The 14,390-nt window shown below is 46.4% G+C and overlaps 1 protein-coding gene across 1 annotated transcript in view; it reads right to left on the bottom strand.

Moving 5' to 3' along the window:
* Positions 1-1,759: 1,759 nt before the first annotated feature.
* The window catches only part of LOC119093075 (phenoloxidase-activating factor 3), a gene marked incomplete in the record, with an annotated part of 21,786 nt that continues 9,155 nt past the window's right edge, over positions 1,760-14,390 (bottom strand). The window contains 2 exon segments of the mRNA XM_037215964.1: positions 1,760-2,733; positions 3,830-4,003. Of these exon segments, the coding sequence (XP_037071859.1) occupies positions 2,600-2,733; positions 3,830-4,003 (308 nt within the window).

The following is a 14,390-nucleotide window of genomic DNA, read 5'->3' as shown; positions in this document are numbered from 1 at the left end:
CGCTCCTGGTCTCGCCTGTGGGAAGTCGCCTCGCCTGGTTCCCCCAGTTCTTCCCATTGGCTTGTAAGTGCTGGGCACGCTTCTGGCGTTTTCGTCAGCCGATGCATATCGACCGTGTGGCCAGCAGCTGACGTCACCTTTTCCGGACCATCGACATTTCGGCTGTCAGCCAGGTGTTTCTTGGATTTACTAGACGGCAGTAAAATGCGTGTATTGAAGTACCAGCGTTAGCCGATAGCCGGGTGGCGATGTGCACCAGCCGTGCTCTCTCCACGCCTTCGCGTCGGTAATCGTTCTATATTTTTTTCGCAGCGGCCCGTGTTGAACCTTCGCGGCCGCGGGCGTCTTTGGTTGCCTTCGAATGTCGGTTATTTGGCTGTTACCGTGAGGCTGGATATACATATGCATATAATAAACATATACATATACATATGCATATGCATATACATATATATATATATATATATATATATATATATATATATATATACACGTATATAACATATGTATATAGGTTTGATTAAATTAACTGCTGACTCAGCATTGACGAGCTTTTTGATGCGCCGCTCCAGTTTCCGGGCCTTTGACTTGGCATCATCGCTTAGATTAAAGATGGTTCGCACAAAATTACTGATATATTCATCGCTCCTTCCATTCTAACGTTTCGAGATCCTATCTCATCGTCGGAGAAGACTAAATGACACAATAAATAAATGTTGTGTTTTAAGGGAAAAAAGTTGTGCACTACTGATGGAAAACATAGTTTGGCACGGAGGACATAAATGAGGCATAACTAAAGTAAGACAGAATCCTATTTTCACTTTGATACATATAAGAAACACCCATAATGGGAACACTACAAAGACACAATGAGAAAACTATTGCCACAATCACATCAGTAGTGCTCACCGCCCACCACCTAACAGTTCAAGAGTTGTGCAAGAATTTGTCGGTCTGTTTAGGGCCGGAAAGAGTTCGTTAATGAATATGCCTTCCCAAATTTGAAGACGTCTTCTGTCGTTGCACGTCCGAAAAATGTCAGTGCTGTCTGTCAGTTGTTGTCGTGTCAATGTCATGTGTTCGTGTCACATGTGGTCCAGAGGTGCTCCGTCACGTAAGTGCAATGTCAGGCGTCGTGAGAGTGTCGTGGTCACACCAATGTAGTGTATGAAACGAAGTTTGCAGTCTTCGCTGTTGCATTGGAACTGATACACCGCATTGATGCATCCTAGGTTGTCGGGTTTGTCTGGGCTGTTTCTCATAACACAGTTAGATATTTTCTTATTGCGATAATAAATGATGATGTCTATTTTGTGGTCGTTTTTGCCTTTAACATGTCGAGAGATAATTTCCGGTAAAGATGTTTCGTCTTGTGTGTGGGCAGATGTCATTTTTGTCGTACCAAAATATGTTTTTCATCAGTAATACACCATCTTTATCCTTTAAAACTCAAAACTTATTTCTTACGCCATTTAGTCTTCTCCAACGATGAGATAGGATCTCGAAACGTTATAATGGAAGGAGCGATGAATATATGAGTAATTTCGTGAGAACCATCTTTAATCTAAGCGATGATGCCAAGTCAAGGGCCCGGAAACTAGAACTATGCATCAAAAAGCTCGTCAATGCTGAGTCGGCAGCTATTTTTAATCAGACATGTATTAAAGAAAGAATTCATCCAAAATATTCCAAAATATATGCATATATATATATATATATATATATATATATATATATATATATATATATGCTGGGATAAGGTATAGAACGTGAGGATATGTTCATGTGTTCCGGCGCGCAATCATGGGACCAAGGAAACAAAAAAGTAAAAGCTCCACTTTACGCAAACTGTATTATGTTGGGCGACGCGAGACCTTGCCTTTCCGGTTGCTTGCCTTTCATTTATTTCTTGCTTTTGCCGCACCAGCACTTCGCTGATCTTTTAGTTTTTGGTAGATTATTATACCATGAGAAGGCGTTTTTTTACGAGAATTCCTAACAAATCGGTGCTTAGGTTTTGAGACCGCAGGGTTTAAGAGGTTGAAGGGATCTAAGTACAGATGCAGTCTACCTGTATGCCAAATCAGGGCTGGCATGAAAAAGGTTACAACATAAGCAACAACGTTGGTAATGACTCATACCCCACATCATGTTGCCGTCAGTGATAGATAGATTTGACGTATCTGTTTTGGAGTTAGGCATGATATGGTGAAGTTTGGCAGATTTAAAGGCTAGTTGTCTTTTCTGATTTGTTGCAAGTTCACTTTCATGGCGCATAGCCAACCAACAAAAACATATTATTCACTTATTGGTGAGTTATATCACTACATAATTAGATATCATCATGTACTACATTATTCACCTTCCTCGTGAAATAGTGAGAGAAAGCCCAACCACCGCACAAAACGACAGGCCCTGGATGCCTCAGACTTTTAAATGCCTCGGTAACGCATGGAGATTTTATGTGTTTATTGAGCAGACTGAGAGCACTCTTGTCCGCTGCAGCGCTGCGGGAAATCTTCCGAAGCCCCTCCAATACGGCCATATATACTCCAATAGGCAGGGAACAAAGACTGGGGACGCCGCGGCTGCCGTCGTGTCAGTTAGTGGCGATCGCCTGCTGTATCCAGTCGATGTAGTCGACCACTCGCGTGTAGGCGGCCGCGCTCAGGCCGCAGAACTGCGCCCCGAACGACGAGATGCCCGTCTGGAAGAACCGGCTGCGCGCAGCCGCTGAAACATACCGGGTCATCGCCACAGCCGTCAGAAGGCGGTTGAGGAGGCAGGGTGTATGCCTTATATAAAACGCACCTTATACGATTGCCTGGTTGTTGTACGAGTAGGTCATTACCGTGTCGAGTACCATCAAACTGTGAAGCTCGGTTACGGGAAAGGCGTCCGCGCCTCTCGCGCAGCCATGGTATGAGCGGCTGGGGTCAATCGGAGGACGTCCGCGCCTCTCGCGCAGCCATGGTATGAGCGGCTGGGGTCAATCGGAGGACGTCCGCGCCTCTCGCGCAGCCATGGTATGAGCGGCTGGGGTCAATCGGAGGACGTCCGCGCCTCTCGCGCAGCCATGGGATGAGCGGCTGGGGTCAATCGGAGGACGTCCGCGCCTCTCGCGCAGCCATGGGATGAGCGGCTGGGGCCAATCCGAGGACGTCTGCGCCTCTCGCGCAGCCATGGGATGAGCGGCTGGGGCCAATCGGAGGACGTCCGCGCCTCTCGCGCAGCCATGGGATGAGCGGCTGTGGCCAATCCGAGGACGTCTGCGCCGCTGCCCCAGCTATTCTATTTGTTGTGCTCAAAGGTGTTTATTTCTGACAGCTGTTGTTATTTTGTGACGGGAAAAGTCTGTAAGCCAGGATGCATCACTGAAGTCGTTTCATGCAAAACATCGTTTGTGGCCGGGGCTAACGAAGTATGCATCAAATGGCAAGGTGACGAGTACAGTCCTGTGGAGGATCCCATTTCATTGAGTTCTTCGGACAATCCCTATTTATGTCTTAAAATGAGCTGCCATTTGAAAGACTATGCGACTTATACAGACTAAAAATGATTTTTCCTGAACTAAATATGGCTGCGAAAAAGGTCCGAAAACCGGAGCACACACGTATATCTGATCTTCCCTGATAAAGGCTGAAAAAGGCAGGCCCAGCGTCGCAGAGGACAGCCGGGGACATGCAACAGCAAACGACAAAAAGCGGTGAGGAGCGAGAATGCACCGCCACCAATGCAACGCGGGGAGAACTGGATGACGCATGCACGCGTCCCTGTGAAGATCTTATGCTCGTGCGGGAGTTCAGCCCGCTGTCAGACTTGGCCTCACCCAGCAGCGGTCCGCCGGAGTCCCCGGAGCACGTGTCGGAGCCTTTCGGTCCTCCGCCGGCGCAGATCCTGTTCTCGAAGGCGACGCTGATGTTGAACGCCCTGCTACAGACTTCGGGCGACTGCACGGGCACTAAAGCCCCTTGGAGCACCGGAGTGAAGTTCTCCATCCGGTCTGCGTCATAGATAAGTGCTCTTACTCTATCGTGTGATGTCGTGTCAAGTGATGTCATGCGTTCCTCGTCAGTTCCCTCTTCTATGTGCATTGACAAATGACGTCACGTCCCACCATGCTCCCGACCGACGCTTGGAAATCAACGAGTGCGCGCCACCAGGAGGCTAGACAAATTGGTTTGAAAGCAACATGACCAGTGAGTCATCCCTCTCGGGCACTCTTCGTAGAGCGACACAAACAGGCAAACAATACAAGGGAATAAGTCGCATATCATGGCACAATAAGAATAATGCATCGGGAGCCAGCATGGCCCTGCTTGGACCAGAGACAAAACAGATGCAAGGTTCATGCAAGGCAGTAGTTGCATCCTAGCCCTCGTATATGACAAGGATGGAACCTTACTATAATTGAGTGTGGTAAATGTATCCTTCTCCTCCCTTGCAACGGCCCTCTGGCATTTGCATGGAACTGACCATAAAGAGGGTATGCCTCTGTAAATGAAAGATAATTTTATTTTTGGTCAGCGCAAAACTGAAGAGCGTGACCGGAAACACCTAAAACCGAACCTGAAGGTGGCAAAACTGTGACAATTGGTGAGTGCACCACTCCTCAGTTCCATTGTTATAAATGGTAGCACTAAAAGCCCGTGGTATAAAGCATCCTATTGAACGGCCCATTTCACATATCAAGTCAATCAAACGCTGTATCATCAACCTCTCCATCTCAATGGTGGGAAAGGCTTTGGTTGTATCCTTGCTTTACATCGCAAGGGTTGCACATGATCGTAGACAAGGAGAGAAACCGGATCTCTGTAGACTGAAGCAAATTTTGCGTTACGTTGCGTGTTATTATCCACATGAGAGCGGACGTGAAAGGCCTTGTTGCTTTTCAGGATCTTGTTTCATTCTGATATGCTTCTGGCGTAGATGTGGCAACTCGCGGCATTTTCGTAGAAAAAGGCAGATAAGATTTCTCATTGCGTGAATAGGACCTCCTAGAGGAATGGAACATCAGCTTTGCAAGTTACAATTGAATCTGGAGATTACTGTTGGAAACACCAGAGGCACATGCACGCAGGTTTAGGGACAAGTGGGTATTTAAAGGGAATGTTCTACATTTGAAGATATTGAAGCAAGCAAAATTGAGGCAAAGTCGTGAACTGTGCTGAATGATTTTCGAATTGGCTACTTTAGTTCAACCCTCCCCGCATACAAATATGGAGCAATCTCTGACTTACGTGACGTTTCGAACGTGTGTCCGAAGTGGTTCAATGCACTTTGAGCACAATTTTTATAAATCTATCATTCCCGTTTCCGCAATATATGTTACAAGCTTCTTCAAACGGAATCACACATGGCGCATTTTGCAAGCATAGATAAGCGATATTCACCCACAAAATGCCGAATCCAAAAGCGGATGAACACCAGCGTTGTATGCACGGCTCGGCGTTGCGTGGCTGGGTCCGACCGGGATTAACGCGACACTTTTGCGACATGGAGTGCAGTTTTCGTCATCGAGATATGCTTTTCACTTACAGCACACATGTAGCCCACTTTCTTTTGTTTACATACTAAGTGAACCAAAATGTCGCGGTCGGACAACGCCACATACAGCTCATATGCAAACTAACCTCGGAGTGTGCAAAAATCGTCATGATTTGTGCAGCTCGTGAGTTGCATCCTTCGACCACCACGCGGCGCGGCTGTCGCCACTTAGGAGTTGGCCATGATGGACAAGAGATGTTAAACGACAGACTGATATCGTTCGATTAGTTTTCAGCACGTTGAAGTCAATCATGGTTTGAGGTTCTGCCGAATCACTTCGGGAGCACGGCACACAGTATATGTCGGCGTAGGCTACAGCGCACACGCGTGAAACTGCCGTCAGTTTACGCATGTGACGAACAGTTGACTAGGGTCTGGTCGCTCGGCAGAGTAATCTGTTAATTTGTTCCAACTTTGCCGGTCCTGCCACCTCTGAAAACTTTGAAGCGTTGGCACACCCTCTCGCCTAATGCATACCCGATGTGCTGGAGCAAAATTTGCAAAAACAGAAAAAAAAACGGAGAAACGAACGTGTTCTAAAACTTTTACCTTGCTTAGTCCGCAGCATATTCTACTGTTCACATGAAAGGTTAAGTCAAACAAGACCGGGCTGCGTTTGCCTTACCTACGTAGCTTTTCACTCGCGGTCACCCATAACCTACACATCACGGACAAGAATGAAGTCATGACGAATTGCTACGGCGCATTACAAGGGACAGGGAAGCGTGTTCTTCCGCTGTGTAGCGAATTTGAGGGACGGAACATGTCGTACAAGGAGCAACTGTCATAGTATCGCGCGGCTTCGTCACTTCTCCAACGTTTTCGTCGAGCTCGTGGTGCGTTGCACAACTTTATGACTTCATTCACCATTTCAGGAGAACATTCTGGAAACCCTGTTTGCACATCCTGAGTAATTTCGGGCACGACACTTCAGATGAGTTCTTTAAATCATGTTAGTTGAGATCGTACTGTTGAAGTAAGTTATGTGGTATTAATATCATTCTGGAACATGAAACATTTTAACGATGAGGTCAATGCGGCATATGCGATGTGAGTATGATAGTGCGCTATGGAAGTACATTTGGCATTTGCTGTTCCTTTGCGATCGTTGTATGCACCTTTAATAAATGAAAGTGTAACGTGCTATGACGGCACTGAGAATGTCTATGCGGTATCTTACATAGGTGTGGCCAGTATTCAAGGAAAGTTGTCATGGTCATGGCATCTACTGAAGTAAGATTAATAACTTGTGTTTGTGTAATTTCGCAAATTCAAGGCTAGCGATGTCAATAAAAGTAGAGGTCGACGTCAATAAAGAAGATTATCGATTATTCGTAACTGGTGCACGTCAGGACAATTTGTGACACCAACAGACATCAGCCGGCCTTCAACCAATACTCTGCGCTGAGTGTAAGTTTTGAACACCACTCACGTTGTGTGCTAGATAATGCAAAACGTTGGGCAGTAGTACTTGCTATGACGGAAATAAGACTGAGAATCAAGTAACTTAAGGGAAGTGCATGAGGTTTTGCATGAGGTTTTGAATTGAAACAGTCATCTTGAAGATCATTCGGTGCAGTTTACAGCCCTGCCCTTCTTAAGACCTAAGTCCTTTAGTTTCTGAACTACATGCCAGCGATTATGTGCAGACTGCTTCGGGGAGCAATTCCGGTGTCCCCCAGATGTCCGTGACGCTATAATAAGCTCATTCAAATTCTGACATTCTATTAGCCATGCGCCGTTCAAAGCCAGTAAAAATATGCTTTTCGGGTTGTTCATGCCTGGTGTTCGTGAGCACGATATCCAGACATAACGGCTGTCAGTTGGGTCTCAATTAATTTTGTGCAAGATGCAATGACGTTGTGAAACAATGACGTACTGAATAGCATATTTACGGAGAGAGAAATTATGTTGTCTTGAGCCGTCCTTTCCACTTAAAACCGCGCCAATACCTATAAGTGATCTCATTTCATCACATCTGATGCTTGCTCCATGTCTTCAAATGTGCAACATTCCCTGTAAGAATAGCGATAAAACCGGGTGTGTGAATGCAATTAAAAGGTACGGAACCGCGGACATATATACCGGAACATAATAAGAAAGGGCGAAGACACGGGCACGAAGCGATATTGGGTTCAGCAAACAAACCCTATACCCCACCTCTCGGCAAGTTAAAATACTATAAGTGAGTCAGTTCGTCCGCTGCAGTGCCATTTCTGACACGGCCGGTCTGACAGCGACCATCGTATCACAGAGACGTCCCGTGACGTAACCAAACGATGACACGTTGACGATCGTGTTTACCATAAAAGTGAGTTTGTATTGACTGGAGTAGCCTTTTACACTTAAAAGAATAGTCACATGTCGGCCTGCTTTAAAGAACTGCGTTCAAGGTTAGGAGAACTATGATGTTTATTTTGACTTCAGGGTGTGCCCACTACCCTTGATGTGCAGTGCACATCAAAAATAATACAGTCGTCGAGTTGTTCAAATCTAGCGTTCGTAAGCACAATTTCCAAATATAATGAAGGTCAAGTGACTCTCCATCAATGTTGTACAGACCATGGAAGTTTCAAACACGAATCACGTTTTGTGCTACATCACGCAAGAATTTTGACTGTTGAGAAAGGGCCAAAACACGAGCACATAACAATATATGGTTCAGCGAGCACATCCAGGACTGCCGTGGCCACCCCTTGGGAGATTGAAGTACTACATGCGAGTGCTAGGGTGGCGATTTTGCATGGCCAGTTTGGCAGCGCCTCTGACGTCATGTAATCCTTTCAAGACGCAATCAGGCGCATTACAGAGTATGGTTATTAAAAACAGAAAGTGTCTTGTCTTGGCGGTGTTTTCCAACTAAAAGTGCACCAATAGTTATAACGGAGTTTATTTCATCATATCTGACACTTGCTTCAGTATCGCCAAATGAAGAACATCCCCGCAAATGACTGCAAATGTGGAACGTTCTCTCTAACACCAGAACACATATATTCAAGTCGTTGCACCCCCAAGTCAATAACAAATGGCAGCAGACATGACGGAGAAAACGAAGAGGTGTTTGAGACCCGCCAGGACCAGTGCTGCGCAAAACGCAGGCCAAATCATATACAAGAAGGCTAAACACGAGCTTGGTGGGGCGCTGTCAATTTGACTCTCTCCCAAAGCTAGATGTGCATGGAATGTCGCTGACGCATGATAGATCAAAACCAAGCCGAGGGTGTCAGGGAAGGAAATTACTCGGAGATCTTGCAATGTGATTGGACAACGGAGTGTTACGAAGCGATGCAGTTGGACAACTAAATGTAGGATTACGGCACTTTCATTAACCATGCGTCTGATATTGTGGACAGACCGAGATCGAAACCAGCTGCTTTTTCCTAGAAAGTTTGCTTGATTGGTATTTTTAACTTTCGTTGGACTTCGTTCACCATGGTGATTTTAAGGTCAAAAAGGTAATTGATATTAAATGAACACCAGTGACCTTTTGCTTAGAATAGGGTGACACGCTCAAAACAGCTACATGAGGGGGTCTGCAGGTACTTTTGGACACCGATTTGTGGTCTGACCTTGCTTGACCTTATTAGACCAGAGGGTCACTATCTAGGAACGTCAAATTTAAATATGAGTATACAATGCAATACAAGTTCACACAGATATACCCACCCAGTGAATTTGGTGTCTCTAGCTTTTCCTTTTTGATCTCAGAAAGTTCAAATTGACCCCAAGCCGAGCGCGCGGCATGCAACCGGTCACCCGGACATGTGTATAGCCGAGGTCAGCTAAGGACAGCCCGTTTCTCCTTTCCCTTCCCCTGCCACACATAAAAACTGCCAGCAATCATTCGGTGTCATAAGGATTATGAAACACACGGAAAAGAGGAATGTTTTAGGAAACTTTCATTTCCTCCTAAGATTCTGGGATGGTCCACGGGGGACATGGACGCACATTGATATCCTGTTCTCGTTTCTCACATCATTCGTGCCACAGCTCAAAGACATGTGTGATGATGATGACCATCATGATCATGATGACCACTGACCGGCCCCCTAGATCCGCCGTCGAAATCATGCTATTATGATATCATGGTCAAGTGATTCCCGCCTCTATTGCCTCGATGTCTTGGTAGCGTGAGATGACACAATTTAAGGTACGACGATCCTAAGAAAATGCAGATTTTGTGGTGACTGCTCGTAATTCTCTGACTAGCCGTGGCCGAGCCAGGGAGGGGAACCGAGGTCCGAACTGGCTCCAAGCACGATCAGGGACTGCTAGTATCTGAACCGCCGAGTCAGTGAGAGGAGCCGGGGTCCAAACTGGCTCCGAATACAATCGGGGACTGCCAGTATCTGAGCGGGTGACAGGTAGCGATGTCAGGAAGGGGAACCGAGGTCCGAACAGGTTCCGAGCACGATCGTGGACTGCCAGTATCTGAGCGGGTGACAGGTAGCGATGTCAGGAAGGGGAACCGAGGTCCAAACTGGTTCCGAGCACGATCGTGGACTACCAGTATCTGAGCGGGTGACAGGTGGTGATGTCAGGGAGGGGAACCGAGGTCCGAACTGGTTCCGAGCACGATCGTGGACTGCCAGTATCTGAGCGGGTGACAGGTGGTGATGTCAGGGAGGGGAACCGAGGTCCGAACTGGTTCCGAGCACGATCGTGGACTGCCAGTATCTGAGCGGGTGACAGGTGGCGATGTCAGGGAGGGGAAACGAGGTCCGAACTGGTTCCGAGCACGATCGGGGACTGCCAGTATCTGAGCCGGTGACAGGTGGCGATGCAACGGCATACCGATGTCCTCGTCATGTGTCAATCCCGTCATTCAGACCAGAACAGACTAGCACAGGGTTCAGCAGACCGGTGTCAGAGGCAGAAATGACGCGGGATTACCTCAGCAAGGACGCGAGACTACAGACTAGCACAGGGTTCAGCAGACCGGTGTCAGAGGCAGAAATGACGCGGGATTACCTCAGCAATAACGCGAGACTACTGCGGCAACAACGCGTAGTTCCTTTAGGAGATACCTTTAGGTGCGGCAGATGATGGGCCACCCATGTTGTGACTATTCGCTTAGACTGGCATGAACATGAAATAAGTGTCACCACTTCAAGACTTCGGAAATTTTCAGCACCATTATTTTCTTTGTCAAGTGTCGTGATCATTAAACCTGACGGGATGGGTCTGAGTACATCGTTGTTACAGTATGTTAATATTGCGTGCTTTCCTCGTTCACAAATTAATGTTCTGTCATAAATAGCTACTTCATCATACAAATAGCACCAATACATAGTCAAATGTGATCCAAATAGGCAAATAAAAAACAGCATCATGAATTAATGCAAAGTTGTCACATAGCAAAGAAAAAATATCCAATAGCATGTTCAATATTCGACCGCCTCTCGCAGCAGGACAAGTGTTAACATCAATGATGGATGTAATAATAAAGGAAATGTTGCTTTTTTAGTAGATATACACCCTTTACCTCTAAATAAACAAACCCATCATTGTTGAAGACTCGTATGCTTGTGGATGAGTGAACACCACCGTGCCCCCACTAGTAGGTCTAGGTGAGGGCGCAGAATTCTGGCGTTTTCCACCATCGGATGGGTGGAGATGAAAGAGAAAATGAGGAAAAGGAGGCGAGAAAACCACCTCATACCTGCCCCTTGCCGGCGCTGCACAGGCGGTTCAAACATTGTTCCCAGTTTGACGCCGGAGCTGCCATCTACTGGTGACACGGTTTTGACTGGCACGGCACAACAATGGTCGCGTGATGTGTTAATCCCCCTGCCATTCAGACTGAAGACGGAGGAAGCGAAGACATTGGCATGGAGGAGCGCGTCTTCCTTAAAGACAGAGAGGACCGTGGCTTAAGAAGCGGTTGGACAGCTGGGGGCGATTCTTTGCATCTTACGACTTTGAATACTTCTAGCATGTCCCTCTCTTTCAGCCAGTCATCAATCCGGGGCCAGCATTAAGATTCCAGAGTCGGTGTTATATGCTGGCGGCGATGTACGCCAAAGGCAGTCCTGGTGGTAAAATAAATAACTTTATAAATCCTTTGGAAGATTAGATATATTGGAAGCCACCAAGCGAGCCGTTCCTTATCGTGCTGCGGCAACTTGGAGCCGCCTGCCTCCGACCATCATTATGCCTTCATCTCTCGCTTTTGAGGGATTAGAAACTCGCATTTCAAAACACAAATGTTTAGGTCATGCGCCTTAGTCTTGTATCCACACTGGTTGCCTTTGCGATTGCATCGTGTCTTGTCGTATCGGATTTTATATCATCATACTTAAAGATCATATTATCATACATTATATCATATCATATTATACCATCATATTGTCATACAGTGGCGTTCGTAAAATGGTATTTCATAGCATAATTCAGAGCATCGCCTTCAGTGAACGTAGTTATACATATATATATATATATATATATATATATATATATATATATATATATATATATATTTTAATGTGTTCTACGAGTGATTAAGTAATGTAACGGCCCGAAGTTGTAACGCAAACGTTGTGATGAGCCATAACCTGAAAACCCTGGTGGATGGTTGTCGGTTAAACAAATACGAATGCAGGTTGAGTGCTTTGCCGGTAGATGGCCAGTAGTAATAGACCGCCAGACAGCGTGAGCCGGATGTCAATGAATGCATTAATCTTCGCAAGGCACTCTTTCATAAAAAGGCCTCAGAAATTTTCCTTGTCAGTCCTATCCTTGCATCTGCGCAGATGCTGATGTGCACAGGGTTGGTGAGCGGTGCGCTTTGGTGCCTAATGGACGAATGATCACCGAACGGTGTGTCGGCGACCTGGTTCCTGGCATCGCACAGATATGCCTCAAAAGGTAAGCGCACGCTCGTTTTCGTTTCGCCCAGGTAAGCTCGCTGGCAAATATCGCAAAAGATATTGTAAGCAACGCTCTTGATAGTACAACGATTTTTCAGTCGGGCTTCCAAGGTGACACATGCTCGGTACTTAACAGGACGGCGAGGTCGCTCTAGCGCAGAACAAACCACATAATTCGTCGTAATGTTTTGGTTGGTCCAAGCGACACGGATTGGAATCCCGGAGAATAGAGCTGACAGGACAATCTCTGGAGCCTTCCTAATAAAAAAGCATCATCCTTACATGAACACCATGACTTAAAGCTGGTCCACACAGCCTGGCACCCCTTTGCTACGTACCATCTACCGACCCTCCAACCATCCGCCATGTCACCAGCAGATGTCAGCACCGGCGTCAATTGGCGGGAGATTTTTGAGCCGTCTGTGCAGCGTGAGCGGCCGCAAGCGTGGAGCAGCTGAGTTGCCCTTTTTCCTCCTGTTTTCTTATGTCTCTACCGATCTGATGACACCAAACGCGGAAATTCGTGCCCTTAACTATACTTCTTGCGATGTTCACTCATTCAGCAGTCTACAATATTTCATCAGACACTGTATTATAAGCAGTCACTGTATTCATGGCTCAACAGTTATCTTAAATAGCTGAGATCGCAAGAAGAATAAGAACCTGCCCCACAACTTTGGAAAATTCGAAACCCTACACAGATTTGGTGAGCTGAAAATTTTCCCCAAATCACCTTTTCCCCGCACTTTAAAATCAAGTGGTCACTATCCGATGATAACACAAGTGGAGGAAGATTGTCATGTGAGTTTTCACTTGCTCCCCCTCCTACCAACTTAAAATCGTTCCCGCACCCCTGTATTTAACCCGTACCTCTCGACATCTAAGTGCAGTCGGTCTAGATGCAGTCGGACCTTCGAAAAATAGTCACAGAAATCAAATATATAGGAACAAGCGTGGTCGTGGCCTTGAGAAAGGGAATGCAAAAGGATAGGCTCAAAGCCAGGCCAGCGCCACGGTTTTTTGAATTGGTACGTGTGAAAATATTTGCACATGTGGAGCTGAGAGAAGGAAGAGGTCCTTTTTTGCGCTGAGGCTACTCTATGGAGGGCAATAAGGGAGTCATGTCGCCTGTATTATGAAGGTCTAAAAAGAAATGTTGCATTACACCGTTCACGTCTGTACAGAAAGCAGCATCTTAAGACAGCCGGAGGCGAGCCCGTGAATGGGGTGATATTGCGGTGCACGGAGACCGTAAACACTAGCAGCGAACCGTCCGCTGATGGCAGAGGGAGTGGGTCACACTCGAATCAAGTGTTTCTGATCCGCTCGTTTGGAAAGTCTGGACAGGCCTATCACATCTGTACATACATGTTATATGGGAACCGTGCTTCGTTTTTTGCGCATAGCAGTGATATGGCCGACAATAATATCCACCATTCACTTAGCATCCCCTTTTGTTACTCCAACAGTCAACCCATATCCGTCTTTGCCACTTCTAAAATTTTGACTGCTTTTCTGGTGGGAAAGCAGAGCTCTATCTCAGTTGCTCCGCATACGCGTCATAAAACCTCGTGGCCTTTGTGGTATGTGGTTTTGCATTTTCTGCATGTGGCAATGATTTTTCAGATTTTGCAACTACATATCAATGTCGAAATCGTTACTTACCGATATGAATTGCTTGTGTCGAAATAGGTTTATGAACGCGACAACTGTGTCGTGTAGCAACTTGAAAATAGCCTTATGTTTGGTCCCCTCCCCCCCCCCCCCCTGTTCAGCTCTTCCAGACACACTTCAATTTTGGGGAATATAGATACCATCGAGTGACGGCAAACGTCACTGTATTCGTGTTTTTTTTTCTTTGCTTTTAATCGATCGGGTATATCCCGGGAGCCCTTGTAGGAAATGGGGCCCGCCCACCTCGTGCGGAAATGGGGCAACGTAGAGTTCAGGTGGAATAGAGATAAAATTTACAAC

Source organism: Pollicipes pollicipes, unplaced genomic scaffold, assembly GCF_011947565.3.
Source record: "Pollicipes pollicipes isolate AB1234 unplaced genomic scaffold, Ppol_2.1 Scaffold_4002;HRSCAF=4701_pilon_pilon_pilon, whole genome shotgun sequence".
Lineage (NCBI taxonomy): Eukaryota > Metazoa > Arthropoda > Thecostraca > Pollicipedomorpha > Pollicipedidae > Pollicipes > Pollicipes pollicipes.
The sequence above is the reverse complement of the archived record's forward strand: the minus strand, read 5'-3'. Positions and strand labels throughout refer to the sequence as shown.